Genomic DNA, 18,799 nt, shown 5'->3' with positions numbered 1-18,799 from the left:
AATTAAATCTAATGGTGGTGGGTTTGTGGAGTTTTTTCAGCAGATCCACTAAAATAGTAAGAAAGGGCCAAGATAGTTTAGTAGGATTTTAGATGTCACTGAACTCTAATCTACAGAACAAGTATACAAAAGTATGGATACTAATGTTTGAATGCTGGCGATGGTCCTTGTACTGCTGTAACAATGGGAATATCTGGCCAGGAACACATCTGTTCAAGGATGTATAATTTAGGATGTAAGGGTAGGCTCTTACTTTAGAAGTTTGCTTTCATTTTGAATTAATTTAATTTTGATGTCCGCTAGCTACACCAAAGACATGAACTTTCTGGGCGTGTGGTACTGGCCGCCTGCACGTCCCTTGCACACTCCGCCCCACCATTGGAGGTCGTGCTTTCAGCCACTACGCCCTGAAACTCTGGAACACTCTCCCTCAATCCCTCCATTTTGCCCCCTCTCTCCCCCTTTCATGTCCCGCCTAAAAACCTTCCTCTTTGACTGCTCACCGGCACGGAGTCAGGCTCTGCCACTGTTAAGCGCTCTGCGACGCTACCCTGCGTGGAGGGCACTATATAAATGCAAGTTGTTGTTGTATGGCGCAGTGACCTGAACCGTATTTGTAGGTACTCTAGGTGTGGCCTGTCCAGAGCACTAGATGGCTTGAGTATGAAGTCTGAAGTCTAGGGATCTGAACTCAACTGATAATAATAATAATCCTTACATTTGACATAGCGCTTTTCATGTCTTTGAGACGTCTCAAAGCGCTTCACACAATAATAATAATAATAATCCTTGCATTTGATATAGCGCCTTTCACGTCGGGAGGACGTCCCAAAGCGCTTCACAGAACACACTGTAAAGTGAATCGACTGTATATTGTGGGCGAAACTGATATGACGATACAGCTCAGCATTTTGTTTGTCTTCTCTGTTAATGCCTTGCACATTTTTGACACGTTACAGCAACGCGGCAACTAACTCCATGGAATCTCTAGTAGCTGATGGATCCAATGGCATTTTCTCAAGTCCAGACTTCAGCCGTTACTCTGAGCACTTTTAGCTCAGTGTCAGGAGCACTCGCCGCGCAAGCGAGAGGAGACTTGGGTTTGATTGCCGGACGGTAGGCCATGTTGGGCGAGTTTCCTTTACTCCGCCCGCGCGCCTCTGTTTACCCAGCGGTAAGTAGGAGCCTGGTTGGGTTGTCAGTCGATTGGCAGGAGCGCTTTTCCGTGGGGAGTAACAATCCCGTCAAAAGAAGCAATAATAATAATTTGGTCACTTCAATCCACGACTGTTTGTGGGGGACGTCGCCGGGTGCGATCGGCTGCCGCGATTGGCCCACGAAACACACAGTCACCACACTTTGCAGCGAAGCGCTTTGAGGCGTCCCGCGGACGCGATCAGGCGCTGTACGTCAAACGCGAGGATTATTCTTATCAATATTATTATTATTATTAGTGTTTATTATCACCAGGTCACTGAGCCAACAAGGGCGGCTTTTAGTTGACCTCAAAACATGCCTGCGCTTTTGTGAAATACATATATATATCAAAAATAAAGTGAAGGAAACCGAACCGGAGTCAGTCGTGAGGAAGGGTAAATGTTTTATAAAGGATACACCACAGGAGTGAGTGCTGGTCATTAACCTTATATCGACGTTTTTTTTGAAAAGATAACCTCCCTGTGTGCAGGCGCCGTGCGAGGCACTCCCCGGGGCGGCCGATGGCGACGACACACGCGAGGCCCCCCCCGCGCGTTGCCTTGGCGACCGAGGCGCCGGCGTTGCCCTGGTGACCGCGCCAAGCTGCTGCTGACGGAGAGAGGCGGGAGGCGCGAGCCGCCGTCGGCTTTCAAACCCACCCCCCAACCGCCGCTTCTCCTCACACCCCCTTTTAACCTCAGCCCCTGAAATCACTCCGTACAATGGCTGACACCAGGATCTCTGCCAAACTGCCCCCTCACATCGACCCCACCAAAGCGCCCATCGCCTTCGGGGACCGGGCTCTGCCCAAGCTGAACCGGGAGCTGGCCGACCCCGAGCTGCTGACCAGGCAGCGGGCGCTCATGGCCCTCTGCGACCTCCTCCACGACCCCGAGTTAGCCTACAAGGCCATAGAGATCGGTAAGTGCAGCGACGACACGCTGGCGTTAGGTACTTCATTCGTTTGACACAAGGCACGGCGTGGTGGGCCAGGCAGCCCAGCCCGGCTCTGTTGGCACTCCGGCCTCTCTCAGTCACAAAGTTGTGCGGTCATCAACCTCCACCCTGGGACTTGGAACCCCATCTAAGGATCATAAGAATTTGCTCCTACAGGACCGATGTCTTCTCCGGTTCGCCTTCCGCCATCCTTGCAGTCGCCTGACGTGTCCTGTCCTGAAGATTCGTAGAATCATACAGAGCAGAAGGAGGCCATTCGGCCCATCGTGCCTGTGCCGGCTCTATGAAAAGAGCTGTCCAAATCGATCCCACTCCACTCCCCCACTCCCCCGCTCTCTCCCCATAGTCCTCCCCAAATATCTATCCACTTCTTTTGTAAAAGTTGTTATCGAATCGGTTCCCATCAGCCTTTCAGGCAACGCATTCCAGATCCCAACGACTCGCTGTGTGGAAACATTTCTCCTCACCTCCCCTCTGTTTCTTTAATAACTATTTTAAATCGGTGTCCTGGGGTTACCGACCCACCCGCCAATGGGAATGGTTTCTCCTTCTTCACCCTATCGAATCCCCTCATCATTTTGAAAACTTTGATTAAGTCTCCTCGTAATCTTCTCTGCTCCAAGGAGAATAATCCTCGCTTCTCTGCCTCTCCTGATAACTGCGGTCCCTCATTCCTGGTACCATCCTGGTAAATCTGCCTTCCTCCAACTCCGCAATATTGCCCGGCTCCGCCACTCACACCGCAGGCCGCCAAAACCCTCATACATGCTTTCATTACATTGGGGCTTGACTTCGCAAACTCACTGCTTGTCGGCCTCGCCAAATCCTCCCTCCACAGGCTGCAGATCATCCAGAATTCGGCAGCCCGTGTCCTCACCCTCACTAAGCTCCGCAACCCTATCACTCCCATCCTTGCCCATCTCCACTGGCTTCCCATCACACAGAGGATACAGTTTAAGATCCTGGTCCTCATCTTCCTCTATGATCTCGCTCCCCCTGACCTCTACGACCTCTTAACCCCCTACCATCCTGTTCTCTCCTCTGCTCAGCATCCCCTGCTTCTTGTCCCCCGCCTTGCTCGCCCCACTATTGGCGGGCGGGCTTTCCGCCACTCTGCCCCCACCCTTTGGAACTCCATCCCGCAGTCCCTCTGCTTCGCCCCCTCCCTTGCCACCTTCAAGACCCATCTCAAGACTCTCTCTTCGACCGTGCCTTTGATCTCCCTGCTTCCCCACCTGCCCTCCCCCACCTTGACCCCCAGCTCGGGTCTGTAACTCTGTCTGTCCAGCGGCTTGGGACGTCCTCCTGACGTGAAAGGTGCTTTACAAATGTAATTTTGTTGTTGTTGTACCCACTCCAAGGCCCTGACATCTTTCCTAAAGTGTGGTACTCAGAACTGAACTGTACTTTAGCTGAGGCCTAACCAGTGTTTTATAAATGTTCATCATAACCTCCTTACTTTTGGATTCTATGCCCCTATTTACAAAGCCATAGATCCTGTATGCTTTTTTAACATCTTTATCTACCAGTCCTGCCACCTTCAAAGATTTGCTTATGTGGTCTCTCTGTTCCTGTATCCCCTTTAAGATTGTACCATCTAGTTTATATTTCCTCTCCTCATTCTTCTGCATAAGAACATAAGAATTTGCTGGGAGAAAGAAGACCAAGGTCCCTCTAAGTCGACTGACACTCCAAAGCAGTGCTTGGGGTGCACGGCATTGTCGGAGGTACCCCGTCCTTTGGACTAGACGAGTCTGCCTGTTTAGTTGGATGTTAAAGACCAACTGAACAGGCACTGTTTGAAAAGTGAGGGGAGTTACTCCCAGTCCTGGTCAACCACCCCATCAAAGAAAAATTGTTCATTCACTTCATGGGCTTCATGTAGGACATTGCTATACACAAATTGGCTGCTGTGTTTGCCTGCAAATACACAGTCACTATACTTTACAGTGAAATCTTATGAAGCGATTTGAGATGTTTCGACAATGTGATAAGGTGCTATGTCAATAAGAAAAACAATAGGGGACAGGTCCCAAATCCTTCGGAATCAGGATTCTGCTTGTGTGACCTCCCGATTATTTGTCACAAGAGGTAATAACATTGTAAACCTCCAAAATTGTATGCATGTGATTTAGATTGGGGAGATAATTGCTGAAGCAATCAATTTTCGATATCCTCGCCTCAGAATATTTTGACAGTTGATGAATGATGCTTGCTATTCAGCTTTTGTGTGTTTCTTTTTTTTGATCAGACATATACAATACATAGTTACATTTGTAAAGCACCTTTCATGTCGAGAGGATGTCCCAAGGCGCTGAACAATCAGGGATTAGGAGTGGGTTGGGGATCAGGGAGGGTGGAGGGCAGAGAAGGTAGGAGGGTGGCCAAAGGCTCGGTCGAAGAGTAGGGTCTTGAGGTGTGCCCTCAAGGAGGCAAGGGAGGGAGTGAGGTGAAGGGAATGTGGGATGGAGTTCCAGAGGGTGGGGACAGAGAGACTGAAGTGGTGGTGACAGAGAGGTGGGGCGGGCCTTGCGGGGGCCATGGAGCAGGCCGGAGCCTGCTGAGTGGAGGGAGCGGACAGGTTGATAAGGGATTAGCAGGTAGAAGAGGTAAAGGGCATGGATGGCCTTAAAGGTGAGGACCAAAATTTTGAATTCGATCTTCTGAGGGATGGGGAGCGAGTGGAGCCGGCCGGGCGAGGGTCAGTGTGTTGGGGTCATGGAGCTTGGTACGGGAGAGGTCATGAACTGAGTTCTGGATGATCTGCAGCTTGTGGCGGGAAGTGTTGGGAAGGCCGTTGGCATAGTCGAGCCTGGATGTCGTGAAGGCATGCATGAGGATTTTGGTGGCCTGAGAAGTGAGGCAGTGGCGGAGCCGGGCGATCTTGCGGAGTTGGGGGAAGGCAGAGTGGATCATGGCACGGATGTGGGGTGGAAGGATAGTTGAGGGTTGCACAGGATGCCTGACTGGCTCATTGAGGTGGAGTGTGCATCCGTGGATGCTGATACTGCCAGTGCCTGAGGTGCAGAGGCGCTGGCGCGAGCCAATCAGGAAAATCTTGGTCTTGCTGACGTTGAACTGTAGAAAGTTAACTCTCATCCAGGAATTGATGTCTGACAGACATTCTGTCGGGACATCAGTGGTCCTGGAGTCGAGGGTGGAGGCAGAGAGATAGAATTGGGTGTCATCCAGCTACGTGTGGAAGTTGACCCCTTGTCTGCAGATGATGTCACCAAGCGGGAGCATGTACAGGTTGAAGAGGTGAGGACTGAGGACATAGCCCTGAGGAACACTGCATAAGATGGTACGGGGCTGGAGGAGAAGCCATGTCTGATTTAGGAGGTTAAAAAAAAAGGCAAAATACTGCAGATGATGGAAATCTGAAATAAAAATGAAGTATGGGGTCAGGTAGCATCAATGGAGAGAGGAAAGTGAGTTAACGTTTTAGGTTGAAGACCTTTCGTCAGAACATTTGGGAGATAAGCAGGGTTCTTTGGGCTGAGGTGGTCCCAAGGTGACGTGCCTGGCAATGGAATATTGGAATCGATGATCCTCTGTGGTGATCTCAGTTGTCTGATTCATGAAGTTCTCCAACTTAATGTTGGTACAGAGCAGCCAGTCTGGCTCATTAGCAGGACAAGATAGGGCAGACAGGTCACTGGGGGTAGGGCTTCAACCCACTTGGCTTCTGTTAACCCTGTAAGTACAAGCCTTAATTTGTTGTTGTCAATACGTAGGATGTCTTAGCTAGACAAGCAGTTGAAAGCTTTACAGATAGTTTCACAATGGCAATCCGTACAGCTTTAGTTGGTTAAACTCCAGCAGTACCCAACACACTCTCTGCAGTCCCCAAACATAGGCTCTTACCAATTTGCGGCATAGAATTTGGTAAGCAGGCAATGTGTCTGCAGGGAGAGAGTCCGCACACCATTCCAGATAAAGGGAAATTTTCAGGCTTACACAGTCATTATTCTTTTGTATCATGATATTATAAATACACAACTAGCTGCATTTATTTTCATTTTAAAACTTTAGGAAGTAAATATTGGATAATTAACGCTTTTTTCTTTCATTAGGCTGCTTAAAGAATCTGAAAACTCTGCTGGAAGATGAAGACAGTACTGTCCGTCACAAGACCACAGAAATTCTCTATGTTTTGGTCACACATAGTATTGGCAGGTAAGATAGCAGCTTGGGTGAGTTGATCTAGTTGTGTTTAATTATCACGAACGCAAGACAAGAATCATCTAGCAAGCACATTCCAGTTTAATAAAAATCAAACAATGAAAACCTACAGAAGAAAACAAAGGATCGGTAACCTCAGAGAGAATGCGTTTATGGTCCAGCCTTAGTCCAGGCTCAGTCTCGTCTCGTCAGGTCTGCCCCCTTCCCCATATATAAGATCCTGTTAATTGCTTAATTGTTAATGAATTGCTGTGGTAAGAAGTGGGGATAAGTTGTTATACTGCTTGATATCATTTCAGTGTCTTCTAAGTATCTAGCTTCAAATGCATGTGATAAGTTGATCAAAATGCTCATCCCAATTATCCATACTTTTACTATTGTTGAATGCCATTTAGGTTTTTAAGAAAATTTACTTCTGTCAAGGAATATAATATATAATATTATATATAATATAATATTTTGGTTTTATAAAAAAAATGTGTTTAATGTAAGTGGTCTCATGTTCTTGGCAAAGTACTGAGGTATATAGGTAACAAAAACCGAAGTGGCTGGGAAGTTCCCACTTCCCAGCGACTTCTGTTTTTGTTTCAGATTTCCAGCATCTGTAATATTTTGCGTTTTAAGGTATATAGGTAGTTCAGTTTGTATTTATTGATTACATTATGAGTATTGCAAATGCAAACAGATGTCATTATTTTGCAGCATTATTTTGTGAAGAATTAGCAAAAATTTAAGATATGTTTGTTTTTTGGCAATGCTAATGCAAACTGTTCATTCTCAAAGTTTGTGAAGTATTTTCTCTTTGAATCTCTTTAGGTTTGCATTTCTCAAACATGATGTAATTCAGCCACTCTCTAAGCTGCTTGATGACCCTCAGCCAATTTGCCGTAAATATATGCATATGGCTCTGGAAATGTTATCTGAGATCCCTACAGGTAGGAGTTTTATTTCAGAAGAGAAAACAAAAAAAGGGAATCAAGTGAAGGAATAAAAGATAATCACATTTATCTGAACATTTTTAATTGTCATGTTTTAGACTTTCTCTGATGGCTCACACAGTAAATGTTATAGAATACTGAAGTGTATTCCATGTAAAGTTATTGTTGGCAAATGTATGAAATACAGTAGTTATTTGAACTGATTTAAAATATAATTTCATTGTTCAGACTATGTGTAATTCTGGGTTTTCTGATCCAAAATATACAGTTACTAAAATCTGAAGTTGTGGAGTGTTATTGTTTATACTCCCCACAGCCCTATTAGAAAGATTGCTTAATGATTAACTGGCAGCTTTCACAATTAGCAAAACCGGTACCAATCTTTGCATGAAGTCACACATTGGATCAGGAGATTTCCATATATCCTGAATTATTACTCTCACCCACCAACCCCCCCTTCCAATTTGTTATCTACTTGCTGACTGATTGACTCATCAATACCTTCTCAATTCTCAGCTTGGTGGTTTAATGAGGTTATCAGTATTTGTTGTTGAAACTATTTTAAAATGTTGAAAGTATAATTCATTGTGGCATTTTATTTATTTGAAGATTTTGATAATTTAGAAACACTTGCCAAATAGTGCCTGTTATCATTGTTACTGTAACATTTTGTTTAATTTTTTAAAACAAAATTTTAATTTGGTTGATCTATGCATTGTATATGGAAGCAAAAACATTTAGGTGAACAGTTTATTTCTGACCACAAAGCTGAGATTGCTCTCTCCATGTAACTGATGGTGTTGGACTCTGAGGTTGTTCCACCAGATGGCATCCTGCTGTAATAGAAGACAAACTGGTCTGGTCCTTCAGATGATATGTACCACAGTAGCCCCAAAGTTATTTTGCCACTAGATGGTTTAAAGAACACAGACTTAAGGTGGCATTTATGGCTTCAGATGTTTTCAGTGGATATATGGGTACAATCCGGTCATATTATATAACAGCCAAAAATTGGTTGTCTCTCCCCAACATAAAAAGAAGGTGCCAAATATGCCAGTTATGTGACTGACAGCATGACAGTATGAGGTGCAAAGCAATTGCATAGCTTAACAGAAAGAATAAAGCTAAAATTGTGAACAGTATCATGTACGTATGAAGAAAATAGAACTTTCTATGTCTAAAAAGCTGTACTAATCGGCTGTTTTGGTCAGCTGTGTATCTAACCCATCCTCAAACCTGTGGATGTGGAAGACATTCACCTCATCTGCCATGTTCCTTCTGTGCACAGTTGGCTGGCCAGTCAAATATTAGACACTTCATCAATTTTTATGTTTTGCACTTGTACTTAATGTGTTCAGTATCTCTAGTGTCCCTGCCTCAACCAAATTTCCCAGTAATCCATTACAGCTGTTAATTGCCATTTGCGCTAAGAATGCCATCCTTTTGTCTGCCCTGGAATGTAATGAATCATCCTGCTTGATTTGTTGTTGAGTCACATTGTTCGGACTTGGTCAGTGATGAGTGAGCTGGTCCATGCACTTGAGAGAGTTGCACTCAACCATTTTTGTAATGTTTTTTTCTAATTTGGTTTATTTGGTTAAATTGGAATTTGTAACTGCTGATATGCACTAGTTTGATTTTATTTTAGTGGAGATCATAGTAAATAGCCATCTTTCAAATTATTTTAAAAGGGAATTAGATAGATGCTTGAAAAAGAAGAACATTCAAAAAGGTATAAGAAGTGAGCAGGATCAGAACATAGTTTATGTGGAGAAATCTCAGGAGGACTTGATGAATCAAATACTGTTTATATGCTACCCTGGATTACTATTTGCTCTTCTCTCTAAGGCAGTGTTTCGAGCAACAATTTATCAACATTTTCCAATTATTTTTGTTCTGTTGGCATCTATGAATTTTGAATTGGTTACGTGATTTGATTTAAAATGTATATTGCTCTGTTTGTGGTGATGTTCTTACTTTAAATGCTTTTGTTCAGTTTGTAATTTATAAGACTGAATTTCCTTATCTGAATGGCTGATAGCTTTAAATGGGTGACATTTGTGATACATAGTGACTGAGGTGCATCTTAATCATAAACCTATTATTAAATCTATCACCAACATAATTGGATGTTCTGTGTCTAATAATGGTTATTTCACCGTATCTGCCTGCATAGCTTTAAACATCATTTCAATGCCTCTTGTAGCACAAAAGAGTAACATAGCAAATAGTAATTATAGTGAAACCCTATGCAGCATCACAGAAACTAGATATTTCCCAAGCTTTCGCCTAGTGGGTTTAATCGTGGGAGGAAGTGGAGTAATCAAAAACAGTCCAATTTATATCATATTATTCTGTTACAGCTGTGTGAAGAGACTGTGACAGACACAAGCCCACAAGCTTGACAAATGTCAACCATGATGTATTTCTTTATAAATCCTTTGATATTTTCAACTGAATACACTTTTTTTTGGTATTTTGATTGTCACTAATACACTTATTAGTCCTGATTTCTAGAGAAAGACCAAACAATCAAAATGTCTGTTGCTTTCTTGCTCAGTTCCACATTTCAGCACAGAAAATTTAAAATGTTTCTGTTTCAAAACAAATTCTCACCCAGGATAAAAAGATATTCTCTCTGATTGTAAAAAAAGAGAGGAAAGGGAGGAGGAGAAGATAAGTGCAAGGGATGAAAGATGATGGGGAGTGTGGGGCATGGGATAAGTGTGAGTGTGACAGTGGGAGCTAGGAGAGTGAGAGGGAACAGACAGTAATGGCTGTGTGAAACGGGAAGAGTCAGATTATGAGGGAACAGAGAAAGGAAAGAGTAAGTGAGTGTGTGACACAATTTGCAAGTCAGAGGGGGAGTGACTCACAGAAAAGATTCATGATGCAGACAGAATGATGGACCCAAAGATAGACTGTGACCCATTGAGAGAACAACCCACAGGGAAATGAGATAGCATATCCTAACAGAAGACAGGGACTCATTCACAAGCAAAGTTTAGTTATGCTCGCGAACAATAACTTGCTCCTTCACACCTTAATCCCAGGTAAACCTTTCTCCCTGTTGCCCAATGTGGGATAAGCCATTTCATTAGTTAAAAAGATAATTTCCGCAAAGATAATTTTTGATGATTTTGCAAATGTTAATAATGAGTACAACATCTTAAACATTTCAAAACGTTTTGAACCAAGGTTTAATTTCCTGCTTGCTATTGAGCTAATAGTTGTATTGATATTTCCCATAAACTTGTATCTTCATCTTAAACAAATTACTGGCATCCTCTGGGTCAGATTATCATTATTAATGATTTCTAGCAATTAATATTATGACCATTTTGAACACTTTGTTTATCTTTATTTCAATTTTTTATGTGTCTGTGCTTGAATATTTCCCAGTAAAAATCCAAAGGGGCTGCCCAGGCTTTACAGGCAGTGCAGAGCAGTAAAGATGATTCCAATTTAGCGGTATGAGTTATGAGGAACAAATGGATTAGCTGAAAGGAGACATCTTATGTATATAAGATACTAAATGGATTGAAAAAGTAAATCCAGAATAATTTATTCTAAGGCAGACAAACAAGAGGGCAATGGTGTAAAATGAACTTTCAGGTCAGTTGCTTGGAAGTATGCCTTTACACAATGGGTAATTAACAAATGGAAGGATGATTAGGCCTGGATTTTGGACTAATTTAAGAAATTGCTTGACACTGCATTCAGAAGATATCAGGGAAGCTATTCTAGAAGGATGAGATCCAATTTTCTTTGTGAAGCTTTTGTGTTGATCTAATGATGTATAATATTTTACATTTAGAGCTCCTACCATACAGTATGTGAGTAAATCATTTTTCACACAAACTATATGATAAATGCAGTTATAAAAGGAATGTAATTTGATTTTGGTGAGAAAAGTTAATGCCTTGAGGTGAATTGGTAGTTGTGATGCTAGTGAGGATGTGTGATTTGAAATGACCTGTGTGTTCCTTTTAAAGACCATTGAAGGCTGCTTTTATCTACACAATAAAAACCCAGATACTTTTTTTATCAGGTTTTTTAGGTCTATTTTGCATTCAAAAAATGAGAGGAATTCAAATGGAGAGAGGCAATTGGAGACTTAGAAGGTAAATAATTTAAAAAACACTGATTTTGTTTTTCCCATAGTAAAGGTAGCCAGAGTATACCACAATTTTTTCCAGCACAAAATCAGCCCGCTTCTTCACAGATCGCATGTAACAAATATGAGCAATTCTGGTGTTAAATAAAAAATACATCCTGAAGCACATTACGGCTGTATGTACGATGCTGTACTCATTGCAGATTCAAAAATCACCCGTGGGCACGCGATTTCCAATCAGCAGGATTGCAATGAATGTTCATCCGGCAGCTAAAAAACATTTTTTTTCAGGAAAAAAAGGCTTATTATCAATCGACTGACACTGAAAAAATCCAGATATTTATGGTGAAATTAGTAAAAGCTAACTTTAACGGTCCCCAGTTACTATGCAGCTGAGCTGCTCAAATGGGTCACAGATTTGCATAGTCTACTAGACCATAACATTTAGATTGATTAACTGACAAAATTCAGAAAATCTGTTCTTTTAGGATCCAGGATTTTTAAAACAAATTCTATTTGCACAAAGTTTTTGTGAAGATTAGACAATTTCTGGAGCCTAGATCATGTGTAGAATTTTAAAAATACTCAAATTGTGTAGTCGTTTTACATAATTCTATGTTGCTTTGAATCTGCAGAATCTACAGCCTGGATTAAAGAGATTACTATGCATGACTTGTTGCCTCAATATACCTTTCATTCAGTTAATGGTGACTGAAGCAAATTAATGTTAAATGATTGTTTGAAAGGACCATGATATTTTGAAAATATTTTTCATTAAAATAAGTGCTTTTTACAACATAACAAGTCTTCTTCACTGAATTTTAAATTGCACAGACGTAACGTGGTGACATTCTGAGACTATGAATGAACAGGAAATCAAAAAGTTTAATACATTTCAGCAATGTATGACTGAAAAGGAGTGAATATCAACATTTTGATCTTATGCTACAATATGTATTTCTCTATAAAGCTGAATTTGCATTCGGGAAGACCTAGCTGGAAAAGCAGCAGGACGTTTGCCAGACAGTACTTAATAGCAAGCTATGAGGTTTCAGCTTTCTAAATTCCAGTAGTACCCCAAATGCACACTCTAAGCATACTGACCTAAACTCTACACCGCGCCAACAATCCTACGCCTCTTTACAATGACTCCAAGTCTTGGCTTTTGCTTTGCTGCACTTAATACTCTCAGAAAGTTGGTAAGCAGAGTGCGTCACTCCAGGCAGAGAGTATGGTTTCCATTCCAGACACACAGAATTTTCCATTGTTTTGTGGCAATACATATGTGGAACTCTCTGTCTCATTTGGATGCTTTTTAAGCACGGTTCTGGAATGGTTTGAAAAATGTTAAGCATGGTGATAGGTTTTCACATGGGTCAAACGCATTTTGATCAGATTTTCTGAGATAGTGGTTGGTTTTATATTAAAGATGCTTTTCTTTCAATATTCTTTTAATATATTTATGGTATTTTTTAGGAAAATCTCAGAATATGCACATTCTGCTGCTTCAATACTGATACCTGAATGAATGGGCCGGGTAACTGGAATCTTCTCAATAGTTAAATTATAGTGTCAAATAAATGCTTTTTATTTAGATGAGAAGAAATTGACGTGAAACAGCAATGCAATTAATGGTGAGTCACTGTAAAGAGGCATAGGATTGTTGGCGCGGTGTAGAGTTTGGGTCAGTATGTTTAGTCCGTTTGCAAGTCACTATCGTAGGCTTCATTGCTGGCTGGCCTTTGTTGTGAATTATCTGTGTGCATGGAAGGCAAAATAAACTTATTGATTCAATCAAGACAGTTTAACCAGTAAAACAGTCAAAGGCAGCAGATCATATGCAGTGAGCTGTTATGTGCACAGAGTCTATTTGAATATTTTTTTTACAGATGACCAAAAACTATGCATTATTATGGATTAGGTAAAATTATTTTCAGCATTCTTGTCCAGCATGTGTTAAATAGAGAATCTACAAAATATCCCTGAGAATTAAATTCTTTCTTTTGCTTTAAATTGTTTAAATGATTTCAACCACAGCAGGAATAAGCCTATATTCGAATATTTTCAACACAAAGAAGCATCGGAGAGAATGTTTGTCCTATATGTAGCCTGCAAGTACAAAGCCAGAATAATAATGTCTGGCTGCTAAGAGTGGGCATATTTTGATTGCAAACCATTTGAGGACCTGGGCGGTTTTAGTAATGTCAGCCATTCTTGTACATATTCTTATTTGTAAATGGATATTTAATATAGATTTCCATTTTTTTAATATTTTTAAATTATGCATTTATTTGATGTGCAGGGCAAGACAGCAATTCTGTGATCCAATTTTATTGTATCAGTGATATAAGGCAGCTTTAATTCTCTTGATATTTGTTGCACAGCAAATACATAGACATTAGAAAATACATCAGCATTTTCCATATCCAGAGGAGAAAGCTGAAGCTACAGAAACATATCAATATGAAGAGAATTAATCATTTGAACAATAAGAACATTTTGGTTAAAACTCATTCAATATTACCCAGTCAAAAACTACACTACTACTCCAAATAAAATCTAAACTATTAACTTCCCATTTGAATCAATGAATGAACCACTTTGTCTTGTAAATTATAGCCTGCTAGCGGATGCTGTCACAGTAACACAGCAATGATTAAGTCGGCAGGGATTTCTCTTTTATTCGGTTGTCATCAGGCAATTCAATGGCATAGGGTTTGGAGCTGATGACACATTCTTAAAAATTGTTTATCAGACCTTGAACAGAAATTGTCTTCCATTTCTTGAAGTGAAAGAACCTTTATAGTGCCAATATTTTGCGCTTTTCTTCAATCCTAAAGGTTTTAACTCTGTGGGTGTCAACAGGCCCTCAGTACCTCTCTCAAATAACTGCATATGTGAGCCTGGATAGCAGCTATACAAAGCATCACAGTTGATCTCAATCCTGTTCTCACTCAATACCACAATGCACACTTTTTAGCAGGAGCAGGGAACCATGGTTAATGTCTTTTTCACTAAAGTGTATTAAATAATAATAATAATGAAATAATAATAATCTTTGCATTTGGTATAGCACCTTCCATGTCAGGAGGACATCCCGAAGCACTGCACAGGATTTACTGTAAAGTGGAGTGACTGGGTATTTGTAGGCAAACCACAGCAGCCGAATTTTGCACACCAATGTTTGATAAACAGCCAAGAAATAAATGAACAATTTTACTTGGGGATAATTGTTGGCTAGGACACTAGGAGAAATTTCATTTTTTTTAAACATGCCATAGAGCAATGAAATCTTTTTAACAACAACAACAAAATACAACAACAAAATTATATTTGTATAGCGCCTTACATGTTGGGAGTATGTCCCAACACACTGGACAATCAGTGATCCAGATCCGAGTTGGGGGTTGGGATCGGGGAGGGGGGAGGGCTTCCCATCACATAGAGGGGGAAAGGAGGTTGACCGAAGGCATGATCAAAGAGTAGGGTCTTGAGACGGGTCTTGAAGGAGGCAAGGGAGGGGCAAAGCGGCGGGATTGTAGGATGAAGTTCCAGAGGGTGGGGGCAGAGTGGCTGAAGGCCCGCCCAAATGGTAGGACAGGAGTGGTGGGGGACATGAAGCAGGCCGGAGCCCACTGAGCGGAGGGAGAGGGCAAGTTGGTAGGGGGTTAGGAGGTTGCAGAGGTTGGGGGGGAGCAAGGGCATGGAGGGCTTTGAAAGTGAGGACCAGGATCTTGAACTATATCCTCTATGTGATGGGAAGCCAATGGAGTCGGGGGAGGATGGGGGTGATAGGGTCGCGGAGCCTGGTGTGGGACAGGAAATAGGCTGCAGATGATCTGGATAATTGTCAGCCGATAGAGGGAGGAGTTGGGGAGGTAGACACAGGTGTAGTCGAGCCTGGATGTTATATGAATGCATGTATGAGGGTTTCGGTGGCCTACGTGTGAGACAGTGGCGGAGCCAGGCAATGTTGTGGAGGTGGGGAAAGGCAGAGCGGGTCATGGCATGGCTGTGGGGTATGAAGGACAGTTGAGGGTCGAACAGGACACCGAGGTTCCGTATTGGCTTCGTGAGATGTAGAGTGCATTCATGGAGGGAGATGCTGTCAGCGCCTGAGGTATGGGGGCGCTGATAGGAGCTAACGGGAAGATGGATGGAAGAGATGGTTAGTGGTGGAGAAGAAGAGCCTGGGATTGTCCTTGGCCTCCATCTTATCTTGGAGTAAAAGAATGATTTGGCGGAGGCGAGGGCGGAGCGGTAGTAAAACCAGATCTGCTGATGAATCGTTAGGTTTGATTTGGTACAAGAGCGTTCGGCAGCGCACACTCTTGTGCTTGAGAGTTCGTATACCAGGAGTATTTACAGGAATATGAGGTGGTTTGGGAGGTGAGGCGGGCAAGAGGGTGGAGAGGGAGTTGTGGAGGAGAGAGATCGAGGAATGTACGTCATTGTGAAAGGATGTCCAGAGGGGCAGGAATTCAGATGACTACAGGGCAGCGGAGAGGCAGTGGGGGAGATTTTTTCCCAAGGGGGTTAGGTGATAGAAGTGGGTTGAGTAGGAGGAAGGGGGACAGAGGTGTGTTAAGGCCGATGAAGTGGTGATGTGAGATTAACGTCCACCTGAACAGGCAGAAAGGTCCTCAGTTTAACGTCTCATCCGAAGCAAGGCACCTCTGACAATGCAACTCGCATCCATCACTGCATTGGAGTGCCGTTTTAGACTTTGTGAGTCAAATCCCGACGTGACGTTTGAACCCCACAGCCTGCTAACGCAGTGGCGAGACTGCTATCACTAAACTAGGCTGGCACCTGCCAATAAAGTCAATTATCGACCTCCAACTGCTTCCCCAGCTGACATAAATATTATGAATATAAGTGTCGTATTGAACTTGTAACATCATATAGCCTAGTGCTATAATGGGATTATTACGAGTGTCTGACAAAAAGGGCTCTGCAAATTTGTAACGTATTATTTACATAAACAGGTAAACAGAATTGAACAATCTTTGTTGCTGTCAAAAAAATATAAGCATTGAAAGAAATTGTCATGAGAAAAGTTAATTATATAATCCTTTTGTTTCATGTTTAGGAACTTGCGTTGTTCTTCCATGTCACTGAATGTTTAACTGCATTACAGTGTCACTTATAGTGGCCCCGAAGCATTTTGGTGCTTTGAACATTGCATGATACAGTATGGTGAAAATAATGTATTGTAATAATACAAAGTTAAACCCCCAATTTAAAAAAAATGATGGAAATGTCCAGGATCTGTGTTGTACAATTTTGTTTTCCTGAGTGAGCAGATTATACAACTCCAAATTGCAGTAAGTACATGTGAGCTGTGGTCCATTTAAAAGAAAGAAGCAAAATGATACACCAGTGATTTTAATAGCTCATCTATTGGTCACACTCCAGTTCTTAGAGTATTTTGAAAAAAAACTTTTTGTTGTAAGCAAAGCATTTTATTATTCTGCATAAATATGAGCTTATCTCCAGAGATGATTGCCAGTTTGAAAGTGATCTAAACAGAAAATGAAATGTAGTATAAAGTTCACAAGCCTCAATACAGTTAATTTATCAGTGAGTCCTAGCTCTTATGTAAGAGTTATTAGCTTCATGTTTTGACTTTAATAAATAATAATCTTTACATTTGGTATAGCACCTTTCATATCAGGAGTATGTCCAAAAACGCTTCACATAATATTTCTCAAAATGGAGTGATTGCGTGTTTTAACAAATGTGAAGTATGGTGAAATTTGCCATATATCCATATTTTATAGAGAAACAAAATGATGTTTGGCAGCTTTGTCTCTCTCGCGGCTGAATCAACACAGAATAAAAGGAAATGAAATGCAAAGTGATTAAAAATGGATGTTAAGTGACAAATTTTTGACCATCCAAAGGCTTTTCAAACATAAAATTACAACAAGTTGCATTTATGTAGCACCCCTCATTTAGGGTAGAGTCCCAGAGCGCTTAATTAAATCTAATAGACAGAAGCATTTAGTTAATTATAAGGGTCAGATAAAGGAATGTTAAAAAAATCAATAAAATAAGAAAAACATAAGATTGCCACAATAGATTAAATAAGCCGGGATATTTAAAATAAATATGCAGTAACCGTGTAATACTTGTAAATACTGTCTTTTTAAACAAAAATGGGAGCTTTCCTATGTAGTTAAATGTAATTAAAAAATTAAGAATGTTAATTGGACATAAATTTGCTCATAATTGACTGAGTCAATTCTCAATAAACCTGCAATAATGATGTCATTAATTCAGTGTGTGAATGCCTTCATGAATCAGGGATGCAGAGCACAGCCCCAACGAGAATCTGCATTGATCATTGGTGCCAAAAAACAAATGGATCGCGTGAAATGGAAACACTGCTTTTAACAAATAACATGTTTAAATTTAACCTAATCTCAGGCTTCAAATGCCCCTTTAAAACAATCTGAGTGTTGTAGTTTAAAAAAAAATTACATATAGATGCCCGACTACTGAGTATATGAAACTATTCATTTGCATAATTTTCTGCAAATTTCTGAAAAGTGCGTTTCTTGATAGTATTCTTGAATTAAATTGACAAAAATAGCATTCTCCTCCACCCTCGTTCGGTGTCTGGCACTGTTTCTCTAAAAGTGCTTTGAGACGTTACCCTATGTGATAGCTGCTATATACAGTATAGCAGTCTTAGCACACTTCTTTATAGCACAAAGAGGGTTATAACAGGGTTCTACTGTGGACTGTATTCTCTGCACGTGCGCCACCTGCCAGGAAAAGGGAAATAAGTGTTAGTGTGCATACCTGGAATTTGTCATTCACTGATGAGGGAGCAACTTCTTCAACATTGAAACTTGATTCATGTTTACGGTCACCTCCGCTTTCCCCTTCTTCGCTCTTGCTTGAATCCGATCAGACTGAATGCTCCGATACAATCCAGTGTGAAAGGTGCCAAATACTTACAAGTTGTTGTCGGAGAAAGGCAAGGAAATGGGATTAAAATATATGCCATGATCTAATAAAGGGGAAAGGGTGCCGAAAACACGGTCAAAATGATAGGTCTTAAGGTGGGTACTGAAGGGGGGGAGGGAGGGCCCTGCAAAATGGAGAGATTCCGGGATGCAAAGCAGGAGCACAGTATCTGAAAACGTGCCCACTAGTGGTTGGGCAGATCAGGTGGGGTGTGAAGAGACTGTGTTTTGTTAAGCAATAGGAACTGGGGAAGCAAGGCTTTCCAGAGTTTTGGAGGGCAAGGCCATGGAGGCATTTGAAAATGAGGTTGAAGATCTTGAATTTGATCCGCTGTGGGATGGGGAACCAGTGGAGTTGAGTGAAGGTGAGGTGACAGGCTTGTGAATCCTGGTGCAGGACACAAGTTACACAGTCCTAAGTAGTCGAC

General features: G+C 41.6%; 1 protein-coding gene across 1 annotated transcript in view; it reads left to right on the top strand.

Annotated features, from left to right (window-relative positions):
- Window positions 1–1,789: 1,789 nt before the first annotated feature.
- The window catches only part of rsph14 (radial spoke head 14 homolog), a gene marked incomplete at its 3' end in the record, with an annotated part of 194,723 nt that continues 177,713 nt past the window's right edge, over window positions 1,790–18,799 (top strand). Inside the window, 3 exon segments of the mRNA XM_007908726.2 lie at window positions 1,790–2,118; window positions 6,231–6,333; window positions 7,156–7,274. Coding sequence (XP_007906917.1) covers window positions 1,920–2,118; window positions 6,231–6,333; window positions 7,156–7,274 — 421 coding nt within the window. The 5' untranslated portion in view covers window positions 1,790–1,919.

The sequence above is a fragment of the Callorhinchus milii genome, unplaced genomic scaffold (assembly GCF_018977255.1).
Source record: "Callorhinchus milii isolate IMCB2004 unplaced genomic scaffold, IMCB_Cmil_1.0 Scaffold8, whole genome shotgun sequence".
Lineage (NCBI taxonomy): Eukaryota > Metazoa > Chordata > Chondrichthyes > Chimaeriformes > Callorhinchidae > Callorhinchus > Callorhinchus milii.
The sequence above is the reverse complement of the archived record's forward strand: the minus strand, read 5'-3'. Positions and strand labels throughout refer to the sequence as shown.